This window comes from Bos mutus, chromosome 3 (genome assembly GCF_027580195.1).
Source record: "Bos mutus isolate GX-2022 chromosome 3, NWIPB_WYAK_1.1, whole genome shotgun sequence".
Lineage (NCBI taxonomy): Eukaryota > Metazoa > Chordata > Mammalia > Artiodactyla > Bovidae > Bos > Bos mutus.
In genome coordinates, this window is record NC_091619.1 from 94,019,569 (window position 1) to 94,041,436 (window position 21,868).

The 21,868-nt window shown below is 38.5% G+C and overlaps 1 protein-coding gene across 1 annotated transcript in view; it reads right to left on the reverse strand.

Moving 5' to 3' along the window:
• Window positions 1-12,493, reverse strand: part of ELAVL4 (ELAV like RNA binding protein 4) — a 90,199-nt gene extending 77,706 nt beyond the window's left edge. Inside the window, exon 1 of the mRNA XM_005894716.3 lies at window positions 12,377-12,493. Coding sequence (XP_005894778.2) covers window positions 12,377-12,493 — 117 coding nt within the window. The remainder of the gene's footprint in view (window positions 1-12,376) is intronic.
• Between the last annotated feature and the right edge of the window lie 9,375 nt (window positions 12,494-21,868).

The window sequence follows — 21,868 nt, forward strand, 5'->3', positions numbered from 1 at the left end:
TATTTCTTCACCCTCACTGGTGACAGCAACAGGTCCCAATTGAAAACAATTCATGAATTTATTTTATATGCCTATTTATTTCTTGCTTCAGAGCCTTGGGAAAAGGTATAAAATTAGGCTTGGCCTAACACCAGTCCTGACACCCACTACCCCTTCCCACATGTGTGTGATCAACACCTATGTCAAGACCTTTGGGGTGATTTCCCCCCTTTCTCTTTTCTTCCTTCAAATGGGAGGCTATTAATTGAGGGCCAGCATTCCACTCCCACCTCCCACACCTCTCAGTCAATCTGATCACTTCTAGAGCTGTTTATACTGCCAAAGTCATCCATCATCCTGCCTCACCAAGCAGGAGAAAAACTGATGGCAAGTTAGAAAAATCTCATTAAACTGCTTTCTGCCTCAACCTCTTCCCAACTCCTTGAGAAATAGAACTTCAAAACTGAGTCTGTTGGGGAAACAAGAGGGATAGAGGGAAGAAAAGCTGATGTGATAAAGGGAAAAAATAGGTCTAAAGTAAGTCGGTTTCTGGGCCAAAGTCAAATAACTCACTCTATCTATCTATCACAGACATCAAAGACGAGACCATATCAGTTAACCTTCAGTTCAGTTCAGTTCAGTTAAGTCGCTCAGTTGTGTCCGACTCTTTGCAACCCCAGGAACCGCAGCACGCCAGGCCTCCCTGTCCATCACCAATTCCCGGAGTCCACCCAAACCCATGTCCATCGAGTCAGTGATGCTATCCAACCATCAACTTCCTTTTGTTTTCTTTATGGCTGAATTCTGAAGTTCCTAAACACACTCTTTCATGAAATGGAAAAAAACTGCTTCAACTAGAATTAATTTTATATTCACCTTTTTTCTAATGACAAATCCCAAGTTAATTCTAATTCCAAAGGTGATCATGGCCATACCTAGGCAAAAGCCTAGGACAATACAGAAAACTTAATAAAGCCACACAACTCCAGGGAAGAACTGAGGGCCTGTCTATGTTTAAAAAGCAATGTGTGTCAAACAAAACCTCCATCCTCATGAGTTCCATGGAGAGGAAGGAGACTGTGCGCATAGCATGCAATATTACTCCTTTCCAGGACATCTGGCATGGATAGAATGACTACAGACTGAAAGGGCATGAATGTCCTCTACGCATCTTTACATCCTGTGTATGACGACTGCCTTCTAATACTTTCTCATCTGATCCTCACTGAACCTCCGTTGAGTTAGCCATTATCATTCCCATCTTAAAAATGAGGAAACTGAGGCCCAGAAAGTTTAGGTATCTCATCCAAGATCACCCTATTACTAATTGGAGAAGCCAGGATTCTAACCAAGTCCATCTGACTCTGAAGTTCTTTGCACATCCTGGTTTCCTAAGACAGAGCACTCTTTGCAGAGGCTTGCCAGTACAGATGCCCTGTGAAGGTCCTCGCAGTCTGAGGCAGACTCATGGTTCCACGGCATCTGAGCTGGCCCTGCTAACAAAGACATGGGAAGGGTGGTATCTAGTTAGAAACAAATCTAATTTTCCTACATGTGCCCAAGTCAATGTAATAAGTTTGTAGCCTCATCTGCACACTGGCCCTCTGGTTTCTAATCTCAATAACCAGGTTGATTTCAGGCCTGGAACCTTTTCTACCACAGAGACGATTAAAATATAATCAAGCTAGAAAGTTATCCTCCCCCAAAGCCACCTAAAACAGAGCAACTTCAAAATAAAACCAATTTACATATTTTAGCCCAAATTAAAAAAGTAAAAGCTAAGGATTCCCTTTTAATATCGTGAATAATAAATGCACATTTATGTAAAGCTTCCTTCGGGGAACGGTTACTATGAGGACAACTTTCCCAATATTATTTATAAATATCACTTTTGTTTTAGTGTTACAGTAAGAATCTGGACTTATGGGAATTGTACTGTCTGTACCCAGTGCATTAACAGAGATAATTAATATTGAAGACATGTACAATATCCAGAATTTTAGATGTGTGGCTGGCTGCATTACAAAAAGTAACATAAGAAACGATGAGTCAAATTTGGTCAAAATCACAAATTACAGGACTTAGTCATTTACTCCATTTTAAGTGAGTCCTTTCCTAATGAAAGTTTCATTAGTAAAGATTGCAAGTTCTCAGGCTTTCCACTACAGACTTTTAAATAGCACTTAGAGCTAAAGTTTATCATTAAAGCTGTATTTACTACTGCTGCATCTTCAAAGGGGGCACTAGAAAAAAAGTTCAACTCAGCCTGTTATTTTTCATGTACAAATTAGAAAGCAAAACTCTAAAGGGTTTAGACTGGCAGCTGAGGAAAACACAGGCTACTTGAAAAGCCATTACTGATACTTCACAGGACACACTGAGGGTCATGGCTATCTATCCCTACCACACACACACGAACACAAACACACACATATACACACACTGCACATAGTATCTAGGTGTACATGACAAAGTAACTCTTTTACTAGCAAACGTAAAGTCTACACAGGGGTGACATCAGCTATACTTCTATATAACTTAAAAAAAAGTTTGCATAGTGGTATGCCAAGGAGGTAACCATCTTCTCAAATCGTCCCTGGAGAGTAACATGAGAAAACGTATTCAGAGAATCATCCGTGTCAGAAGCAAGGCCTTCTTATTTTTGCAAAATTAATACGTTATCTAGTCGAGTTATAGCAGATAGACAAGTTCCTTCCAGCTGTCCAAACTTTACCTTTTCCTGAGAGTGAACATCTGGATACATGGAAGCTTATAGACAAAAATGTCCAGAAGAGTTTTTATTTTTATCTTCTAGAGTCATGCACAGACTCTTAAAATACAAAAGGAAAAACATTTATGTACTTGAATGTTTCAGCAGATCTTTTCCCAAAATTTGACATAAACCTCATTGAATGACATCCAACCTGAAAATCCCTCACTCCCATTTATCCCGAAGTCACAGAGATTTAGTCTCTAAAATATATTTTGATCAGTGTCAGAAGAAATGGTGACTTTCAGTTTCACATTTCAAAAAAAATGCACATAGTAAGTCTTCAACAAATATTTCTTCATCCAACAACAAATGGCAGCCAGCCTCGACTATGAATACAGTTGGCAAAATAACATCAAGGGTGAGTTGTTCCAAGAGAGCAGACAATAGAAGGTAACTAACTCGGAATGAGCAGGAGTGGATTCAAAGCCACAAAGTGCAAAACAGAAGCAACCTCTACACTGTGGTGTGTTTTTTAGAATTCGCCATTTTGATTGGAATTGTTTCTCTGCTTCCTCATATCTTAAAAAGGGAACTAAACCTCTTACAGAAAAAAATCCTCATGAATTAGTATATTTTATAGCTTTAAAATGAGTAATTAAGAAATGAAATTCAATTTTAAAAGTAACTTTCAAACCTAGAGTCCAGAGAAAGTTATTTTCAGGAGAAACCTATGACTTGTAATTTTTGTCCATTAAAAAAAATCAAATCTGCTAGTTTTGCATTTTACTTTTGCGGTTAAAAATAAGGCTTTCCTAAAACAACAAAAGACAAAAATGCAACTACAACAATTACTCTGACCCTATTTCTTCAACATTTTCACTGCTTTTTCGACCAAAATTTATTTAAGAATTCTTTTTTCAGCATTCAATCTTTCTTGATCCTTGCAGGGGGCGGGGATCCACATTAGAGGGGAAAATATTTCTGGTGTTTGATACAATGAAGATCTGAATAATGCTCTTCCCCAAAGCAAAAATGGCCAGTGCTAAAATGGTCCATCAAAAGGTAAAAATCTCAGGAGTAGGGAGAGGGCATGGGGAGAGACAGAGATAGAGAGATGGGGAGGGGAGAGAGAGGGAGAGAGAGAGAGCCATCGCCTATTCAGAGCACTGACACTGCATAAGTGATTTCTTAATGAATGTACAAGGAATAGCATAAATATTACCATTAGGCAGAGTGGATGTGAACATCTAAAGCAAGCTAGCTGACTGATTGCTTTCTCATTTTTTGTTCTTTTGTAACAATTCCATTTCCAAAGTGCTTGATTCCTATTGCTGATGCTCCAAAGCTATTGTGAGCACACTGCCTGAATGCTTAATGAAGTAAACAACAAACAAAATGGCTCATCTTCGGTGCCCCCAGCTAGCATCCCAAACTGGATATAATTAAAGGTGTGAACAAGCAAGCAAAGAAGTAATGAACCTGCAAAGTCAAGGTTCTGAGAAATTATCGGGCATCCTGCACTGCACCAGTTCAGATTTATCACTCATTATCTCTTATGTCGGCAAGGTTCAGATCCATGTTTGTACCCCTCTCTACTCTTGTCTTCCAGCTTTCGTTTTTCCTTCCACCTCTAGAAGGCTAATTTATGACAATTACTGCTTGTGATAACTTCCAGCTACCCACAGATCACCTTTCCTTTTACCCTTAGAAAGCTGCTTACCTATAAAAGCTCTCTACCCCTAAAATACACTGAGATTTAAAAACTATAAGGAAGTTCCTAAAACACACACACACACTTCACAAAATGAAGCACGAGAAGCCACCTGACCTCCTCCTCGTTTTTACCAATGGTTAAAGATTAGGTGCAAATGCTCCCAAAGAAAACACAATTCTGCTTTCATATACACGTATATTTTAACTTGAACCCAAACGCTTGGTTGAAAGGGCAGCATCTAGTGTACAAATATTGTTATGAATCTGCACATATATGGTTTCTCAAACCACAACTAAAGAAAGGTGTTTGGTTACTAATGGTCCAAGGGGTTTAGATAGGTCTTTTGGATGAATTTTTGTATTTTTCTAATAAGAAAACTCTTGGAGTTTGTGAGGAAGAGAAGCCACTTTTTATGGGAAGACGGCCCAGTTTGGTTTTCTTTCCATTTTTAGATGCACATATATTTGCAAGTATGTATACACAGTTGGTAATACCAAATAAGGAAAGCCTAAGACAGGTGCAGGATTCCAGAAACACAAATGCTTACATTGATATACACACACATACACACACACACACAATCCTTCTTGCTCACACACACAGAATCTATCAAATGGATGGGAGATGGATAGTGGGCAATAAAATGTTGACTTCACTTTCAAAAGGGGAATTGGCCCATTCTATGCAATATGGCCCATCGACTGGAAAACAGTAAGATAAAAGCTTAGGACCGTTTATGTCTCTTCAATCCCCCAAAATTCTCAATGACATTGGGAAAAAATACTGCATTGCAGCATTTGCCAGTGCATACTCACGTGTCTAGAATCCGTTGGCCAGCTCGCCAACAAATGTACATATTAAGTGTCCAGGCATATAAATTAAGTGCCTAGTGGCCACAGATCATTGAAACTGATGGAGAAATTTGTCAAGGCCAAAGTACTTCTGTCTATGTACAGTGACCTCTATCAAGACCGCCATTTCTTACTCGCAGTACACACTGATAATTTGTTTCAGCTTTTTCTTAATTAAAATAAGGCATTAAGATACCAAAGGCTAACTGGAGCAGCATATCAACATATCTCCTCATGGAAGGAATAGTTTTTGGTCTACATATAGGAAGAGAACCCACCCACAACAAGGAAATAAGAGCAAAGGGAAGAAATCAAACCAAAGAAAAAGACCTGCCCTGAAGAAACCCTTTTATTGTTCATGGTAACCCTTACTTGAGTAAAACACCTTGATTCACTTATAAATTCTTTTAGAGGTATTAAACACACACACACACAGAGCACTATTCATGCAATGATTTCCAGATTTAAAAATTTAAATAGATTATCCCCAATAGAAATGCTAAGTTTAAAATATTTGAAGTCTAACCTGTCTCAAACTCTATTTCAAGACGGAATTTTAATACTAAACTGTGTAGCCCATTTTCTTTCTCTTTCTTTAAAAAATATTCTATTGTTATTACCTCACAACGATATGGTCTTCCTATCATAATAAAATCCTTGACTATTCAAAGGACCAAGGAAAGGCTACAGGAAGATAAAAAAGTTTTAGGGCTTTGGAAAACTATCAAACAGAAGCAAACTCATCTATATCTGGTCAGGAGGATGACTTGAAGGAATGGCAGTTAGGAATGAATGGAACTGAGGTCACAAATGAATGGTTAAGTTGCTTGCTAGTTTTTTAATGAGATATTAACATTGTCCTATAAATCAATGATTTTCAAAGAGATTTTCCAGCTGTTTACCCATCTACATTCAAAAATTTAAATACTAAATTATTTAAGCATTATTTTACAATAAGATACATGAACATTCTGATTACTAAAACTGTGATGTAGTCAGGTGTTTTTTGCAGAAATATTCCCAATCAGATTTTCATTTCTTAATAAATGCACACTCAGCCTTGTGTTTCCATAAAGACACACCTCCACATACAGGTAGTATGTATTAATATTTTTAAGACAAAGACGCAAAGAAGGTCAGCAGTAGAACCACGTGTCTTTTTTACAACCCAAGCCAAGGTGACATTTCCTACAGAAATTATTTTCCCCCTAACTAAAACATACCAAAAAATTCTCAGAAAAAATACATTCGAGATAATCAGAAAACTATTCTATTTTTAATAGCGACATATGGTTACACATTCATGATATGAGAGGAAGGTTTAAGTGTATGACAAAAAAATATATGTTTATTTATTATTACCTCGACAGTCAAAACAAATTTTAAAAATCCCCCAATAAGAAGATAAAACATAAGCATCTGCAAGGACGAAAGAATCGGGGTGGAGGGTCGTGGTGCGGAGATTTGCATTGGAGAGAGTAAAATTAAGAGTACTTTCAATACAGCCAGTTATATTTCCCAACCTTTTAACACATTTCAGTGCCTTTTAATCTCTCTTTCTTGGGCTTAAAATTATCATGTACCTAATTTATCTCTCTGGAAGAAACCATAATAGATCATACTTTCAGTTGTTTTTATGATACCTTCTATTAACCTAAGTAATATATCTTTCAGTCCTTTTGGTACCCACCATCATGAGAAAGAGACCACTAGTAAAGCACACTTTGAGAGAGAAAAAGCGAGAGATGCCTATCACCCAGTGCACGCATGGGTCCCAGACGTTCAGAGACGCTGGAAAAAAATCAGCTTTTCACTCAGTTTATGCCAAGACCAGGACTAGGACCAAATGCCAAATGGAAGGCAGTAGTTGCAAGGATACAGCCTGATGGATCCTGCGGCTGGAGGCATAGAGATGAAGGTGAAGTAGTAGACTAGAATATAGCTTTTCATGTATTATTTTAAAAAAGTAATTTCTACTCGGGATATGAAATAAGAGATACAGTGAACTCCCTGGAACTGTAGTATCAATATCTGATGTAGTAAAAACACCAATATTGCCTAGCACAAAATCATTGCTTAGGGTAAATCTATTCTACCTATATTTCTCCTATGGATATTTTGCTGGAAATTTCGAAGAAATCATTTGCAGAACGTATCAGCCGTGGGAGTTCACTATTATGCTTCTGTCAACTTCATTCAATATAATTTACATTTTTTTCAAATGGCCTCACAGGATTCCTTGCGATTTTTCGCACGTACAATTTCACAGCAGGGAAAAGGGGGAAAGACAGAGAGGCAGAGAGGAAAAAAAAAGCAAGATTCCCTACCCTCCCTTCCCCCTCTCCTTCTCTCTCTCTTTAAACCAAAAAAAAAAAAAAAAAAAAAAAAGCCAGGGGAGACAGAACAGATGCTTAAAAATAGATTTCTAAAAATCACTGTAAACCAGAGTTAGAAATGTAATTAACACCTATTTATAAAGAATAATTAAAGTTGGGCCGGCCACAAAGAACAGCAAAGATAATCGAGGTCCTGTCCCCCCCCCTCCTTTTTTTACACTGTTTGCAGTGTGTTCTCATGATAGCCACCTGCTCCCTACTCGGCTTTTCCTCTGTTCGTTTCCCCGGCAACCTTTCATTGGGTTTTCCTCCCAGCTATCGCTTTCAGTTGGGCTGCTCGGTCTAATCTTATTTGTTTTACACCCATCAAAACAAGCAGCCAGACAAAGGCAATCCGCTAAGAATGGGAAAAAGACCACAGCTTTGTTATAACATCTATGCAGAGTGAAAAGTCCTCCCCAGGCTTTTCTAGCAAAAAATAAGTGAGATTGATATGAATTTACAGCCTTCCCCCATACCAGCTTTGAAATCCCGTGAAAGCTATTGCTAGTGAAATTCAAAGTCAAAGTGGGCACCCGTGGCATCTGATTGTGCCATTTTGTGCCATATCTTCAGGGTCAACATCAGGCGACAGGAGCGGGACTCAAGGAGTTTCCCTGCTTTTTTTTTTTTTTTTTTCAGAAAAAGATGATACTAAAAATAGATCTACTACTTTGGCAGAAAGGTTTTCCACTTCCCCTTCCACATCCAAAAGTCCTGTTCCACAATTGCATCTGCTGGTACTGCACCTCATCTCCTCCACCCCTCATTCCCAGCCTTCCCCATCACTCCGAGCAGGAGACGGAAAAAGAAATGTGCCTTTAACTTTAACAGTCGTGCAATTCCATTGAAAGCTCACAGAGGCAGTGGACACGCCAGCCAACAGTGATGGTGACACTGTGATTGTCAAAAAAGACACCAGCCTTCCTTGGCTAAAATGTGAGTTTGATGGAAGAGACAGTGTGTGTTCCTTGTGTGCATGCAGTGCCATCACACTTGGAGATGGATTCTGGTTTTCAGAGAAGAGAAATACTAACAAACACACACATACACAAACGATCTGCACAGTGATTTACAATGCACAGTCCACCATCCTTATGCACACACATACAGACACACACACGGCTGGAATCTCCAAGCTGCCTTCCTCTTTTCACTTACCATCTTCAAGCCATTCCACTCCATCTGTGATCAGAAGAAGATGGACCCTCACACAGTGTGTCAAAAGCGGAAAGGAACGTTATGTAAAAGCTGACATTCCTTCTAACAGAGCTGCTGCCCAGAGAAGGAAGCAACAACTCAACACGCCAGGCACCGCTACACATACAAGCCGCCTCCTCTTTTTTATGAGGTCATGACAGGAAACTCTTTGAAATACAAGATGCAGCATTTACTGAAGCCCAAATAAATCACTCTCTTTGCCGTTTTGACTGCGCAGTCCCCCGAAACACAACTGCCCATCTCAACATTCAGGATTCAGGAGCTGCCTCGCAAGGTTTAAATTTCCAGCTCAGAAATGGAGAGATTCCTAAGCCGGCTGCACCCACCTCCAGCCCCACAAAACCCAGGCACATAGACAAACCTCCCTTTCCCTTAAGAAAAGAAAATCCTTCTTTTGCCATTATTATCTCATGTAATATAACCTCTTTCAGCAAACCAGCAATTATTTCAGCCCACCTCCCCTTCTCCACCCCCACCTTTATGTTGAAGGGAAAATTGACAATGACCTGTTAAAAATGAAAATCTATTTCCCCACTGCTTCTCAATAAAAGGACCTACCCGCACTCTACACAAAAGAGATAGTAAATGTAGGAACCAAACAGCAGCAGAGAACTAAACTCTTGTGCAAGCATAAGACTGGTCAAGGTGGAGATGCTTTTCTTCCCTCCAGCAACACAAACAACAGATTATAAATCTAGTCATACCTACCATAACCATTCTTATTGGCAAATATTGGGTCTCGCAGAGCTTCGACTCTTCTCTTAAAATTTGCAAAGGTTTCAGAATATATTTTTAAATGACTATTGTTATATATTTTAAAGATCCATATATATTTTAAATCATCCACAGCGTGGATGATTGTAAAGTAAATCAATTATCTGATGGGGGGAGTTGGGGGAGAGAAAAAAAAAAAAAAAAGAAAGAAAAGGAGCAGTGAGCTGAAACCCCCGATTCTAGGATGTAGATAAGAACAACTGAACAGAGCCTTGCTGAAATTGGCTCGAAGCTTCCCCTTTTTACATCCATTTATGGGACCATCTGTCAGCCGAAGCCAGGATCTGATTGGCTGGGGAAACGAAGGGAGGCGTTGCAACATCAGGTGCTATTTAAATTAGCTACTGCCAGATTGACGATGTTAATGATTTGGTGACCTCTACAACAACAGAGACCAGATTTCTGAACTGCTTCTTGTGTCTGGTAATTAAGGCCAGGCTGAAGCAACAACAGCCATACTTGTATTTTTACCTTTTCCCTCCTCCCAGTTCAAAAGTACCGTAACAACTGCAGGTCACTGGCGGCTTACAAACCTTAACAGTGGGAGTGTTCTCCCTTGCCCTTGTCCTGAGGGCTGTACCACCCCACCCCTCAGAGGAGGGCTTTTCCCTCATAGAATGTTTTCAACCACCTTATCTTTTTCGACAGTTGCTTTCTAGCGAAATGCATATTTAATGATCTGCCTCTGGGCTTAAAGATACAACAAAAGCACTTTAATGTGCAAATATATCTACATTTTAACTTTATTATTTCCCAATATTGCTGATTTTTAGTAAGTAATGCTCCTTCTGCAGCTAATATGGCCAGCGTCTTAAAAGAATTGGGCTTGCTCTGTGAACTAGGTTCATACAAGTTTCCTTCAGAAAACTATTTCCTCATAAACAGAAAAAAAAAAAAAAAAAAAGCTGGGGGTGAAGGGGGTCAGCTGCCACCCTCTACCTTTCTGCCTTCTGCCTGAGTTTTTCAAAACAGAATGATGAATGATTTATTTAAATGAATTTATTTCTCAGCTTGGATGGGGGCATGATCTGAATTTTTAAAAATCTACTGGAACACATTCTCTCTTTGCTTTCTGTACTGCTTCACAGAAGGGTAAAATACACTTTTGACAACAGCCTCATTTCATAACCAGTGCAGAGTGCTCATCTTAACTGAACACATGATTTTGTTTCTCTCCTTCCAAGGATGTCTTTTTATTTTGGCCTCTTAAAGTAGTGTGTGGTGATGTATACAGTTTGTCTGCCTATTTTATACATTTCATAACCTCTATGCTACTAAGCCTTCAGTAGTATAATTTTTTTTGTTGTTGTTCTACTTTGGGTTTTAAAGTGGCTTATCTGAGAAGTTTATGCTTTACGTTTACCCCAAAGGCAGTTTTATCACTATTTATTTAATTCATAATTTAGTCAATTTGTTCCTCAATAAATACACAGAAGTAACAAATATTACTCAAGTCATAGTTTAACACAATTTTTAATCTTTGGCTGTAGTTGACAGCAGGATGGGATAGAGCCATGTGGAAATACAGGCCAGGCCGAAAATCATGCTACACTCTGGGCTTCAAAGTCCAAGAATAAATGGGTCTGTGAAAAATTATTATCAAAGGAAATAACCTTTACATTAAAAATTAAAACTATTCTCTCCAAGCTACTATTTCAAGAACACACAGATACAAATATACAGATATACACACACGTTATAAATACAGATACACCATAAAACAATATCTGTTATACATACAATATGAACAATTACACTTGGATATAAATAAATTCAGCTATTAGAAATGAAAGTACATGAAACTGAAAAGTAGAAATGTTAAAACCATAATCCTATAAAGTGGAACAATACTGAATTACATAAACTTTTAAAATAATTTCTTGAACAAATGTATAAAGAGTCCTATGAGTCACAATAGTACTACAGTATCCTTTGAATTGTGTACGAAGGACAAATGCACAGGTTATGCACTCTAAGGAGTTCAGTATATGTACCCAGAGCAGGTACAGGTGCCCTAAATCAACAATAGAAACTCTGAGTGCAATTTCACCAATATCAAGATACTGTGAAAAGTAAACATGAACACAATGCTGACAAACACACAAATAAAAACAGCTCACTGGGAACAAAATATTTGCTGTATATTTCTTTGGAGCTTATAAAAGTCAGAATTTCTTAAAATCCTTTTCTCTCATCCATACTAATATCAGCACGCTTAGTGAGCCATAAATTAACATTAGGTGTATCAGAAGATACTCTGGCCACTTTTCCAAAATAGTAAGTGTATATTACAGTATAAATCATTAGCTGGTTTTGCTAGGCTAAAAAATCCATGCACTTTGTACATCGATCACTTCTCCAAAAACCTCCACTCTAAAGTCTTTCAACAGAATCCTCAAACAAACGCACAAATGTCCTCAGAGGCCTTTTCTCTAAAGACAAAGGCAGAATCCTATTGTTGGGAAAAGTCAACCTTATTATTGCATTTCCAATAGTACCATTCATCTTTCAGAGTGAGGGGCTGACCGCTACATCAGTGGTATGACATTTGTAAAGCAACAGATTCTCAATATATTATCGCAAGAATCAGGCAGGCGAGTCTCCCAGTCATGCATGATTTTTTTTTTTTTTTTTCCACCACAAGCCACCACCACCACGGGAAGAAACTTGTCTCACTCCAGCAGCAAAGGCAACCTAAAAATGATATCCTAGAGCAGTGGGGCTGCCAGTGCCGCTGTATCCTTCTTACCATAAATGAGCAGTTTCTTGACTCATTAATAACAATTTCCCTTAAAAGAAGTAATCTCCTATCAGTCAGCCCCTCGCCACCATGCTCACATCCCAAAGGTTGCAGATATCTCAGCATCAGTCGCCGGCAGACAGCTTTCCCATACAGAGTCCAGATGGACTGTACCAGAAGCCAATTCAGCGTTAATAACTACCTACTCCGCGCAGTGGAGAAGCCTTACGTGGCACAATGGGCTAGGAAACAGCAGCCGGCTGAAACTGCAAATAAAAAAAGACAACCAAATTCTCCAAAAGCACGGAAAGGAAGGAACAGAAATGGAAGCGTGAATTGTATTTCCTTGACTTCAGTGAGAAGGGGAAAAAAAAAGAAGAAGAAAGAAAGAAAGAAAAAAAAAAGGAATCCTTCATAAACACACAGGAAAAAATGAAGAGGGGGGGAAAAACAGATGCTGCCCAGAAAAAAGTGACAAAATATTACCTCATTATTTAACAAAGCAGCATTAAGCGTCCTGCTGATTTCAAACATCTTGCCACAGATTTTGTTTTAAGAGAAACAGATAGAATCCTTTGCAAAGCACTCCGTCTGCAAAGGGTTCTTCAATTTTCTTGCGTGCCACGGAACAGTCAATATATTATTTCCCTAGAGTTTGCACATTAAAACCTCTAGTCAGTGAGCTGAATTTTCCCCTTATCTCACACACAGTAGACTCCTGTTATATGTACTGCTCTCTTTGCAAGAGCAGCCTGCCCCAAACATGGCTGGTGTTTAAACTACTCTTTAAAGTAACAGTTCACTGTATAACCACCAGGTGGGTAGGGTGCACAGATTCAAATGAACCATCTTAAAAGATTGTTTTGTGTTTTTTTTTTCCCTTGGAATAGCTCTTGGTGTAGGATGTAACATGAGAAACACCAGCATCCTAACAGGCATCTGTCTTGTATCTCTCTCTGTGTCTTGTCAAAATAAACAAATAAAATTCCCTCTCCTGACTTAATAGTGAGGAAACAAAACACCACCACCCATTCTAATAAGAACTGTGAAGAATGAAACGCAAACAAGCTTTGTTTCATTCAGCAAAGGATGAAAAAGGAAAATCCAATCAATGCAGAGCAAGGGGGGAAAACCAAAATCTTCGTGGAGATATTTTGAAAGAAATGTTGACACATGATAAAACCCAATTTGAAAGTGTGCATATGAGTGAAGCACACACAAGATGGAGGCAAGAGTTTAAGGGTGTTAACTTTTTCAGAGTAATATTTGCTATGATGTTTCATGATAGGAAGTAACCACAAGCTTGAAAGATACTGGAAACAAACAAAAAACTAAGCCTTGAGCATCTCTTTTTAGAACACAATTATACAAATAGTTATTAACAACCACAAGAGCAAACTAATCACATATATCTCCCCAGTGCTGTTCCTTTTCCCTAGGATCCACCTTGAAATGGAACAATTCTGTCGTGCACTATTTTGTCTGTATAGTTAAACTTGGCATCTCCTTTGTACAATTCTATCCCAATTAATCTGCTACTCTGCCAGGAATAAATCGAATGTCTCAAGTTGAAAGCCCCAAGTGATGGAGGAATGACGTTAAAAGGATAAAGAACCACCTGACAAAAATAAATCTCATCACTTATATCATTATATGGCTTGTTTTTTAAGGAGGATTTTATTACTCACAGAGCAAGCAAGCACTGTTCTATGTTCCCTCATATCTAAAAGAGAAACCAACACACACAGATACCTGGGATTTTGTTTTCTTGGCTGGACAAAATTAAAGCCCTGAAACTTTCACATCCTCTTGCAAACACGGATGTCAACATTAGTGTTTTTCCAGCCCATCCAGATAACATTTAGCCACATACAACAGTAACTATCTTTTTCATCTTTAAGTCAAGTCTGCATCCCTTAATACCATTTAACCTCCTCGCATATATTAAGTTTCAAATGACAATTTTTAACTAGGGAGTGAGAAGGAGGAGTTGCTCTCATCAAATTCTGGTTGTATGAAATAAGCTAATTTGTACACTCACCATATGCCTTAAACACTAATTTAAAAATGTCACTTTCTTCAAACATTAAAATGTAATCAGCCTAGTAAATAAAATATTCTCGAGTTTTCTTGCCTTGGTGATAATTTAAAGAGTGTTTATCTCAAGGTAACCTCTCTATTTTGATTACCAAGGAAGGCTTTTGATTTAGAAAGGGAAAAAAGGAGATATTGGGGGCTGGGGGAGTGACAAGAGAAAACCACAACTGTACGTAGCTGCACAAAGGAAAATAAGATGAAGCGGGTTTTTAAGGACCCATAGTCTTGTTACCCTAAGGCAAATCCAGCCAATCAATACCACCCATTGACGGTCTACCATCTGCCATGCTACCCAGCGATGTGGCTAAACAGACCTGTTCCATATGACCGTAGCCGGCTCATTTTCAGTCGATTAGAGCAGTTCCAGAGCATTCACGTGCAATAGCACACAACTCCAAGTCAGACTGAGCCTCTCTCTTCACACCAGTCCCTCCGAGCACAGCTGCAGACCTTTTCCTCCTGTTCCGGGTGTCTGGATTACCTCTTCTTGCCCCTCAATTGAATTAGCAAAATGGGGTGGAAAGGTAGAGTGAACAGACACATATCCACACACACACACACACAAACACACACACACACAGATAATTGCCAGCCCTTCTTCGCTGTCATGCAGAATTCAGGAATTCCTTGTGCTCTGGTCTAATATGATTATGGCACATCATTTAAATAGCATCATCAGTGACTATGACCTGACATTTTCCTGTGGTTCAATTTCTTTTTATCCTCTCTCTCTTCCTTTGAAAAATAAACCTGAGCTGCTGGCATTTCTTCTTTTAGGGAAAATACAATCAGTATGCCCAGACAATGGCATACTATATTTAAGGGCTTTTGATAAAATTTAAAGCCTAATTTTCCTTTGATAAATTGTGGTGTTGGTTTTGTCTAGTTTTTTTTTTTTTTCTTGTAGAAACAATAAGTCAAATTTTATAAGAAAATGCAAACATACCACAGAGGAAAGAAGAACCTGCCAGAATGACACAGAGTCTATCAGTATGATCAGGAACTCACTGTTGATGTTCTACTAGAGATATTAATATATGACCTGACTGTGTGATGCCTTTCCCTTTCCTAAGTAGTTATATCTACTATGGATTGTGGGAAATAGCTGTAAGAATGCTACTGTGTGAGAAATATGACAAATGGATGTCTAGTCCACTTAAATGGCCAAGAGTTCACCTAGGCAGGGAAACTAACTGAAGGGTGGATACACAATTGATCTCCCTGCTTTCTTACCATACTCAGAAGCCTATGCTAGAACAGCAGCTGAAAGCAGAGGCTTCTTTTCAGAAACAATGCATGATTTTTCAAATGTGCCTCTGACCACACTCTTAAATAACCAGGGTATCTTTCTGGGAAAGAAAATTTAAAAAACAAGAAAATTGCCTTACTTACAAAATTCTAAAAAATGGTAAATACACATTTATCCAAGAAATCTAATTTAGGGGTGTCCCTGACTGGACTTTTCACTGATATATTCTTCATGATCACTTAAGAGAACTCAGAAGGGCCAATGTGCAGACACACAGAGATTTCTGAAGACCCCTGTATTAAGGGATTTGAGGCTTTTCCATTTCAGTTCAGATGAGCTGTACTAAAAATAAAAAACAAAGGGAAAAAACCCTAGTATAGATATAAATATTCACAAAAGGATATAGTGTTTAACTAGATTAATACAATATTGAAAATAATTCAATGTAGGGCCTTTTAAAACTCTGGACTCATTTATAATTCTGTAACTACAAATTAAAAAATAGGTGTACTATAAAAGACAAGGTAGGTAATTTGGGGAAGAAGGAGGGAGAGGAGAAGTAGAAGGAAGAGGGAAAGATGAAGGTAAAGGGGAGTAGAGGGGAGGGAAGAGAAGAAGAAAGAAAGAAAGAAATAGTAGGACTTAAAAAGTGTGAATGAACACTGCAGATTTACTAGGAGTCTACCGTATACCAGGCACTGTACTAGGCACTTGATATGCACAATCTCATTCAACATCACAGTAGTGACAATTTTTATAGCTAAGAATTCTAGAAAGGTGTTTTCCTCATCTAAAAAAGAGCTCCCCTCCACAATCACATAAAAAGATACATAGTATACACATACTGAATGAATGAGGAAGATGGGCACAGACTAAAAGAGAAAGGAAAGGGAAGATGGAAGGCATGTTTGACTTTTTTCTCAATTACAAAATCAAAAGGTTTTTTTGCAATGTGCTTCTAACTAGGCATGCTCACAAATGTATCTCATTTAATCCTTCATTATGACCAGGCTATAAATTTGGACTGAGAGACAAATAAAGAATTAAAGCTACAAAGCACAAAATCTAAGCAGGCACAATTGAGTTCTCAGCCCTGTCCCCAACTTCCTCTTCCAAGACTGGCAAAACCTCTTACATAGAGTATCTGCTCAGCAAACACTGAATCAGCTTCTTTGTTCTCAGCCCCTTACAGTACAGAGCTTGGCTCCAGACGGCACTCCAGTCATAGGGAATGAATGAAGATCAATAGTCACACTCATCACCTCAAATACTATCCCACAGCTTATTACTTTTGATTCGTTAGGGGTTGATGAACATCTTCTTGATGCTTCCCAGGTGGCTCAGTGGTAAAGAATCTGCCTGTTGATGCTGGAGACATCAGTTTGACCCCTTGGTCGGGAAGATCCCTGGAGTAGGAAATGGCAACCCACTTCCATATTCTTGCCTGGAAAATCCCATGGACAGAGGAGCCTGGCAGGCTGCAGTCCATGGTGTCGCAAAGAGTCAGACTCAGCTGAGTGACTGAGCACACACGCATGCACAAAAACCTTCTCAGGAGGAAATAATATGCTAGGCTCCTTAAATTTTAATAGCCTCATGTGTAAAAATGGGTAAAATAATACTTCCATTAAAGTTTGTTTCCAGAATTAAGTGGATACAGGCTTGGTGGAGGCAGCACTCTAAATGGTAGTTATTATTATTAACATGGAGAATACGGAAAAACTGTATGAATTAATACCTAGCTACAAGATAAGGCAATCTTGTTGAAGAAAATACAATTCAAAGTCTCCCAAAATAATTAGAGAATAAAAAGACAATAATAACTAAGAAAGGCTGAATTGTCTGTTCCAATTCTAATGAAAAATTTCTGCTGCAGATAAACATTTACTTGGTCCTGTGGGTGAAGTTCAGTGCTAAATTCTTAGCATAAAGAATAAAAAGAAATACAAGTCACAATGTACACCAAGGAGCTTACAGTCTGGCTGGGAAAGGAGGTTCATTTTATGCATAAATCCTAATAGTAGGAAGAATAGGAAGAATGTAAAGAAAATAGTATCAAAATGAAATACTGAAGGGCAGTCAATGGTGAGGATATCATCTGGAGTGATGGGGGGAGGCTTCATGAGAGAAGCTGGAACTGAAGGTAGGCTTAAAGAATGACAGGGTTTGTTCTGAGTATTTCATATAGGTATGAAGGTTGAAAAGGAAGACAGGAAGGAGATATTGGCAGTCAGCTCATTCTAGTTAGACCCCTTTTGAGATCTCCTCTGAATCCATATTTTGGCCACCTGATGTGAAGAGCTGACTCATTTGAAAAGACCCTGATGCTGGGGAAGATTGAGGGCAGAATGAGAAGGGGATGACAGATGATGAGGTGGTTGGATGGCATTACTGACTCAATGGTTCATGGGGTTGCAAAGAGTGGGACACGACTGAGTGACTGAATTGAACTGAATCCATTCCATTTTTTTAAAGTTGCAAATAGAGGAAAATTATGATATGATGACTGTGGGAAAGACAACCTCTTATTCAGTAAGCACTTCTATGAAAAAAAAAAAAAACCCAAAACAAGAATTAACACTTATTAAGCATCTAGAAAGTGAAGAGGAACTGAAAAGCCTCTTGATGAAAGTGAAAGAGGAGAGTGAAAAAGTTGGCTTAGAGCTCAACATTCAGAAAACGAAGATCATGGCATCTGGTCCCATCACTTTATGGCAAATAGATAGGGAAACAGTGTCAGACTTTATTTTTTTGGACTCCAAAATCACTGCAAACAGTGACTGCAGCCATGAAATTAAAAGATGCTTACTCCTTGGAAGGAAAGTTATGACCAACCTAGATAGCATATTGAAAAGCAGAGACATTACTTTGCCAACAGAGGTCCATCTAGTCAAGGCTATGGTTTTTCCTGTGGTCATGTATGGATGTGAGAGTTGGACTGTGAAGAAAGCTGAGAGCCGAAGAATTGATTCTTTTGAACTGTGGTGTTGGAGAAGACTCTTGAGAGTCCCTTGGACTGCAAGGAGATCCAACCAGTCCATTCTAAAGGAGATCAGCCCTGGGATTTCTTTGGAAGGAAGGATGCTAAAGCTGAAACTCCAGTACTTTGACCACCTCATGCGAAGAGTTGACTCATTGGAAAAGACTCTGATGCTGGGAGGGATTGGGGGCAAGAGGAGAAGGGGACGACAGAGGATGAGATGGCTGGATGGCATCACTGACTCGATAGATGTGAGTTTGAATGAATTCCAGGAGTTGGTGATGGACAGGGAGGCCTGGCGTGCTGTGATTCATGGGGTCGCAAAGAGTCGGACACGACTGAGCAACTGAACTGAACTGAACTGAACTGTGTGTCAAACATTGCATTAGGTGCTTTGCTTATAAATCCCATTTAATTTCACAACTCTGAGATTAAAAATAAGAAAATGAAAGATTAGAGAATTTAAGTGATTTGCACAAGATCACACAGCTAGAAAGATGCAAATTTAGGTTTTAAGCTTAAATATGTTTAACCTCAGTCCACACTTTTTTTGCTATAAATTCTACCTTATATAGAAAAGTGTATATTTAAAAAATTTAAATCTTATCCACTGTTACTCTATAATCAGAAACTAACATTAAGAATAATACTGTTGCTATGCGCTGACATCTAAAACAATAACAATAATTATAAAAACCCCAACTACCTAACTTACACCTGTAATTTTAGTATTCTGCCACCAGGCGGTGATAGAATCCTGGTCCTTGAGAATTACAGGGGCATGTTTTTGCCTGCCATTATTTTCTGTGTGTTCTAGACCCTCCTCCATCTCTGAAAGTAAAGGTAAGAGTGCCTGATCTTCAGATAGAATTGTCAACTAAATCCCCAAGAGGTTAAATTTTCCAAATATTTTCAAAATTTTATTTATCAAAAACTCAACTGTGAGCATAATTCTGAACTTCAACAATTTTCAAACAATTCTACTGCAGATTGTATTCGATGAATTCTAGTTCTTTGTTACTCTCACATTGTACAGTGAGCTTGAAGGGTAGAAATTGTATGTTATTTCCCTTAGAACCCCGGTACATAGAATATCAGTATCTGGAACATAATGGGCACACAATAAAAGAACATAAATAATTAATTCCAAATATTTTAGAACTTTGAACCAAATGCTTAGGGCACAATGATTTGGTGCTTCATTCATTGATACATAATTTTCTTTTTTCAAACCACTCTTACAGCTTGCTGGTTTATTGTAAAAAGCCCTTTGTTGAGGTTGGTCATCAGCAGAAGCATTTCTCTCAGTGGTCAAGCACTTCCTTCTGCCTTAGCCAGGGACAGTCTACATTCATTACAAGCTCTGCCCTACTCAGCGGCCTAGTTTGCCTTTTCAACCCTCTTATGCCTAGGAAGGCCACTTCCTTTCTCTATGAAAAGTGAAGAAAAAAATGTGAAAAACAAGAAGCATGCTATATAACTGTCAGAAAGAGGCAACTGTCCACTTGACCCTTTTTAGTTCTTTCCCTCTCTGACTCTGAAGCTGGGGGAACGATTTAACTACTTTTAGGCAGAAGAGTAAAGTTATACATTAGTGCTGAGTAGCTCATTTCCCTTAGCAACACCTTAGCAACAGCAGATTCAAGTTCAAAATACCTCCTTGAAAAGGATCACACCTTTAACGAGGATGAGTATTTTTTTAATATAAGATTTTTGAACAGAAGTTTTAACATTGTAACCCCCAAAGCCTTGTAGGTTACAAATACTGATTTCATGCTAACCTTGCTCTATGATATTATGAAATTATCTAACATTTTGCTCTATGTAACCATAATAATGTTGGGCTTCTGTGAAATTTCAGCTCTTGGAGAAGCCCTGGTCCTACTCTAACACTATTCACAAATATATAACTTTTATCAAGTCACCATCAATTCTAGGTTATTACAGAAATTATACTTAAGTTCTTTTAAAAGGATTATTGTTACTGATCTCACTATTCAGTCTGTTCCCTTACTGAGAAGAGTGAATAACTAAAATCACAGTTTTAAACCCTACATCAAGGTTTTACAAACTATGTTACATATAACCTAAGCTTCTGTGGACAGTTTAAAGAAGAATATAAAAAAGAATTCCAATTTTACCCCAACCTGGTACTTACTGTTATTTAATACCTACCTTGGGCTTCCCTGGTAGGTGGCTCAGATGGTAAAGAATCCGCCTGCAATGTGGGAGACCTGGGTTCGATCCCTGGATTGGGAAGATCCCTGGTGGAGGGCATGGCAACCCACTCCAGTATTCTTACCTGAAGAATCCCCATGGACAGAGGAGCCTGGTGGCTGTGGTCCATGGGGTCACAAAGAGTCGGAGACGACTGAGTGACTAAGCACAATACCTACCTTGCCTACTTTATTAGCCATAAAATGGATCATGGGATAATCAATTAATCATCACATCTGATTATTTTTACATTGCCAATAAAATGAAAGTGCTTGAAGGTTTTGCTAGCCTTCAAAACCCTAGGAATATAAACTGTGAGTGTCATATATGCTATGTATATTATTAAAACTTCTTTTTCAAGAATTTCGAAACTCTTTTGTCATCTTCAAGATTTCACAATTCAGATACAAACTCCTACTTGAAATTTGTCTTTGCTGTCTATTAGTGTATGGGTACTTTGGGGTAAATGCACAAAGGCCGTGACTTCAATGGAATTCTTCACTGTAAAAATTTATTACCAAGTCCACACAATCTATGTGTGTCAATTACAAGATACAAATAAGTAAGAGACAGATTCTTTCCACATATCTTTTCAGTTGGTATCAGTATATAGCCAAATTGTGCCATCCAGCTAACAAGAAGTTTTGCACATATCCATGTGTAAGAGTATTACTGAAGAACATGCCTAGAACAATGGCCCTCATGTACAATAGGTGTTAAATGTGTGTTCTTGAAAGTAAGGTCCATTTTAAATCGCAAGGGAACAGAGAAGAGTCAGGCGATCTCAAGGTCAGCTCCATCTATCACTAATAATTCTAGACTTTGGGCAAATCACTTGTTCTCTTTGGACCAGAATGTTTTTGAGTAAAGAAGAAGAGAAAGATGCCAGCTCTAATATGTCAGGGTCTATATGTAAATAGTTTTTAATTAGCAAACAAAATTTTCGGTAAGGCTAACT